Here is a 4,647-nt window from a genome sequence, read left to right as displayed (position 1 = left end):
ATATTCGACAAACATTCACAATAATAAATTTCTAATTTCAAATAATGTATATTTACATCAATTATAAACAATTACACCACCACACAACAAAATCTCAAGGAGCTCAATCTTTTTAATCAAACTCAATAAACTCAGATTTATCAACATACTAAAACCATTGAAAAGAGCTCATACTAAACAACTCGAAAGAACCTAAAATTGCTTCCTCAACCGAGAGAGCTTTATTTGCACATACCAACCACGAAATCATGATTAGGGTATGTTGTTAGAACCACTGATAAACAAATAACAAATCATAAAACTAAGAAGACATATGCGATAGACAAATTCTCACATACATAAAAGATATGTATGACTTAAGGAAAGAGTAAAAACTAACTTACCTTTCAATATAGATTATATTATAAGACATTGCCGTAATGATATTTTGATACCATCTAATATTTAAATAAATGACCTAATAAATAAAAGACACATAGAAAAGAAAAAGCTTTAAATGAAATTATATGACTTCAAATAACAAAACTCATCTTATAATATTTCTATTTATATTTTAAAATTTTAACATTAAAATATTCAAATTTATGTCACACTATCCATTCATAGAACAATTTTATCTAATTATAATGATTATTCAATTATTACAACGACAATTATATATATATATATATATATATATATATATATATAATATTTTTATCCAAAGTAAATATACATTAAGATATAATAATAAAAAAACATAAATGTTAAAAGAATTGAGTTTTGTAATTTCCGACAACCCTTATCAGTATACACAGCTTTGTTATCATTTTTAATCAATATAAATTAATTTATTTTTTAATTTATAATCAAATACACATGCATATTTATAATTATTTTTTATAAACAAACACACATGCTTATTTTAAGAATTTAATAATAATACAAAATTGATTCAAGCTATGTTGACCTTATATATTAAAAATAATATTCTATCGATGTCGATTTTTTTTTCTTTTTAATTTTAAAACTATTAGAAATTTCAGTATATCAATCTTTTTGGTTCAACTTTGTGAAAAAGTAAAATAAAGATTGAAAAATTTTCCATTCCCCGCCATTCCCCCAAACGTCCTGGCGGGAATCCAATTATTCTCCCAAATCCCGCCAACTGCTTCCAGAAGCTTCTCTATATAAAAACCCTTCCCTTCCTTTTCTTTCATTTCCACTCTAAACCCCCAAAACTTTCTCAATATCAAACCCTAATCCTTTGTTCAGAAGATAAAAATGTTGGAACTCCGTCTGGTACAAGGTTCTCTTCTGAAGAAGGTCCTTGAATCCATCAAGGAGCTCGTCACCGATGCTAACTTCGATTGCTCGTCAACCGGTTTCTCCCTTCAGGCCATGGATTCCAGCCATGTGGCCCTTGTTGCACTTCTCCTCCGATCCGAGGGTTTCGAGCACTATCGCTGTGACCGCAACATGTCCATGGGCATGAACCTCAACAACATGGCTAAGATGTTAAAATGTGCTGGCAACGATGACATCATCACCATTAAAGCCGATGATGGTGGTGACACCGTCACTTTCATGTTCGAAAGTCCCAGTATGTTTCTATTTCTCTACCTCTTTTTTTGAATTTATTTGTTGAACTTGTTGAGTTAGAGTTATTTTTTAATTATCTATTCGTTGTAGTTTTACTTTTGTGCATTTGGTGTGCGAGAAGCAGATTTAGCTTGATTTGTTATGTTGATGACTTGTTGTGGTAACCTACTGAGATGCATTTTCTTAAATTGAAACTGAACATGTATTATTTATGATGTTTGGTTGTAATTACTTGTTCAAGAAATATTTCTATTTTAAAAGAGGACTTTGAAGTTCAATTTTAATCTTTATCTTTTTACACAAAGAGTGTGGTTTTTGGCTAATGGACTGACTATTTAGGTTTGATATGAAGTAAATTTGGTTTAATTGTTGGGTTTTACACAAAGAATGTGATTTTGGCGATTGGTCTGACTATATAGGTTTGCTTGGTAGTGTTTTGTTTCACGGTTCGGAATGTTTCGTGTTTGTTTTCTTTGATAGTATTATTCTTAACTATATATATTCACATATCGTGATAAAAAGGATGTTGCAGAGTGCTATGTGCGACTTGATATGATAAAATGGACAGAGCTGACATAAATCTTTAAAGACGTGCTTGTATGAGTGTGATCTCATACCAATATCACTTTCTTTGGATGTGATTTGAATTTGGTCTTGTTGTTTTACAGCTCAAGATAAAATTTCTGATTTTGAGATGAAGCTCATGGATATTGATAGTGAGCATCTTGGGATACCGGAGGCAGAGTATCATGCCATTGTGAAAATGCCATCTTCTGAGTTTGCAAGGATCTGCAGGGATCTCAGCAGCATTGGGGATACTGGTAATTACCTTTGTTTCGATTTGTTAATTTGTTGTTATATTTGGAAAGTTATGCTGATAATGTAGTGTGACGTTGTTTGAAGTTGTCATCTCGGTCACCAAGGAGGGTGTGAAGTTTTCCACCAAAGGAGATATTGGATCTGCAAACATAGTTTGCAGGCAAAATACTTCTGTGGATAAGGTGAGATGACTGTTTTTGTTTTATTCTTTGTTCCGCTATTATATTTATACGTAGTAAACAACTTTAAGTTTTTACTTAGTAGGCATTTTTAATTTCTTGATTGATCTTGCAGCCTGAAGAAGCCACTGTTATTGACATGAATGAGCCAGTGTCATTGACATTTGCATTGCGTTATATGAACTCTTTTACAAAGGCAACACCTTTGTCCAACACAGTTTCCATTAGTTTGTCAAATGAGCTGCCAGTTGTTGTTGAATACAAGATTGCTGAGATGGGTTATGTCCGGTTCTATTTGGCTCCCAAGATAGAAGAGGATGAAGAAGAGAAACCTCAAGCTTAATCTCTTTTATGTTGGGTTAGGAGATTAGGATTTTTCATTCAGTTGAACTCTGTAGTTTTCTGAATACATTTCTTTTGAAGACACCTAAACTGTGAGCAGTGAATTTAGGATTCAAGTATTTTACGTCTATTGTTGCCATCAGGAGGCTTTATTTTGCCTAGAATTTGTTGTTCAGAACAATGTGAAAGTATAACAATTAGCTATGCAAATTTTCCCGCTGATGTATTTTAGTGTATGGGAGCTGTTTTCAAAATGTTAACGAAGTACTGATTTATCTAAGCAGAACATATGGTATGTTAATAAGATGAAAAATAACAGTTGAAATAGAGGATGCCTAAATATCTAGTATTAATTTGAGGCCTGTGGTGAGAATTCGCCGAATTGAATTAAATTCGATTAAATTTATAGGTCAAACTATTAGGAGTTAAAAGAACGAGAAATTATTGCAGGGTTTTAGAATATTACTACTTTTATATTAAGTAATTAGGCTTTTTTAAATTATTTCAAGGTATAAAATTCAAATGTGGTACTTAGGCATTAATTAAGAATATCGAATATATGTGGTTTTTGAAGGTAATAACATTTATCCAAAAAGGATGATGTCAAAAATTTACGAGCTATAAAAATGGTCTAAATACTAAGTTTTGTGACTAACATTTATATTTATGACACAAACGACCTACCAAGTTAAACATTAGAACAAATAATCTTCGATATTGGTTAATATCACATACAATCAATGATCTTCAATTACCTAATAACTTTTGTTTTCTCCAAACTAAGACAATTTCGCTCATTCTCAAAATGAACAGGCTAAAACTAATTCATAAAACAACACATTTAAAACGAATTTTGAAAGAAACAAAAGAAAGTCTTACATACTCTATAGACTCAACGCTTAAATCCTCTCAAACATCACAAAATTAACACCGCACACATATACTATCAAATTTTCGGCATCACGAGCACAAGCGGTTAGTTCCAAGTTACAAAGGTAATAGTGGAGTTAGTAAAACTGGAGTGTTAATAGCTTTCCTTCAAATGGGCAGACGCAAATCTGCCCCCCTAAAGCCCATGAGCCCAAAGAACTGCAAGGAAACTAAAAACAAGGAAATTTTGTTTTGCAGTCTATACGTTTCTTCTGCACCCCCGTAAATTAAAATCCACACTGTCATTCAGTTTAAATCGCATCGTGCACTGTCTTTTTAACTGTGCAATACAGAACTTGAAAACTTATATACGGGATTACACAATTAAAAATAATAATTTGAAAATCAAATTCATCTTTCAGATTGCATAATTAAAAAAATTATATTGTATTTCAAATTACATAATTTAAATTTTTTTCATAAAAAAAAATTAAAATTTTGAATTGTGTAATTCAAAATAGAATTATATATATTTTTTGGATTTGAAGTGATTTTTAAATGCACATTTTAAAAAAAAATATTCATAAAAATGTGAATTATACAATCTATAAATAACTTTTACGTAAAAGTTTTTCTAAACTATATAACTAGAAATGTAAAACAAATATATTCCCTTTCATGTGTTTTTTTCATTTACTGTGTCAACTTTGTCAGTGTTGTCTTAATTGCTTCTTATCTTATTCATTAACATATTCATACGGCCTTTTAGCTCAAGCCAACATTACTGACTTTTGAATATCAGAAGTTTCAGAATTTAAATTTTTTGGCCTTTCTTGATTCTAATATTGCTGACATC

The 4,647-nt window shown here is 30.7% G+C and overlaps 1 protein-coding gene across 1 annotated transcript; it reads left to right on the top strand.

Moving 5' to 3' along the window:
* Positions 1-1,263: 1,263 nt before the first annotated feature.
* On the top strand, positions 1,264-3,175 carry LOC106775089 (proliferating cell nuclear antigen). The gene is made up of 4 exons (XM_014662129.2): positions 1,264-1,582; positions 2,250-2,402; positions 2,485-2,582; positions 2,695-3,175. The coding sequence occupies exons 1-4, from the start codon at positions 1,264-1,266 to the stop codon at positions 2,920-2,922; spliced, it is 798 nt and encodes a 265-aa protein (XP_014517615.1). The 3' UTR covers positions 2,923-3,175.
* Positions 3,176-4,647: the final 1,472 nt, after the last annotated feature.

The sequence above is a fragment of the Vigna radiata genome, chromosome 10, assembly GCF_000741045.1.
Source record: "Vigna radiata var. radiata cultivar VC1973A chromosome 10, Vradiata_ver6, whole genome shotgun sequence".
In the NCBI taxonomy this organism is placed as follows: domain Eukaryota; kingdom Viridiplantae; phylum Streptophyta; class Magnoliopsida; order Fabales; family Fabaceae; genus Vigna; species Vigna radiata.
Note: the sequence above shows the minus strand (reverse complement) of the source record. Positions and strands in the feature narration are given on the sequence as shown.

What these genes read in the sequence shown, in the direction of transcription:
- LOC106775089 (XM_014662129.2), top strand. Translation starts at nt 1,264, where the DNA reads ATGTTGGAACTCCGTCTGGTACAAGGTTCTCTTCTGAAGAAGGTCCTT. An exon ending in CAGCAGCATTGGGGATACTG is followed by an intron (nt 2,403 to 2,484) that starts GTAATTACCTTT and finishes CGTTGTTTGAAG; the next exon opens with TTGTCATCTCGGTCACCAAG. An exon ending in AAAATACTTCTGTGGATAAG is followed by an intron (nt 2,583 to 2,694) that starts GTGAGATGACTG and finishes TTGATCTTGCAG; the next exon opens with CCTGAAGAAGCCACTGTTAT.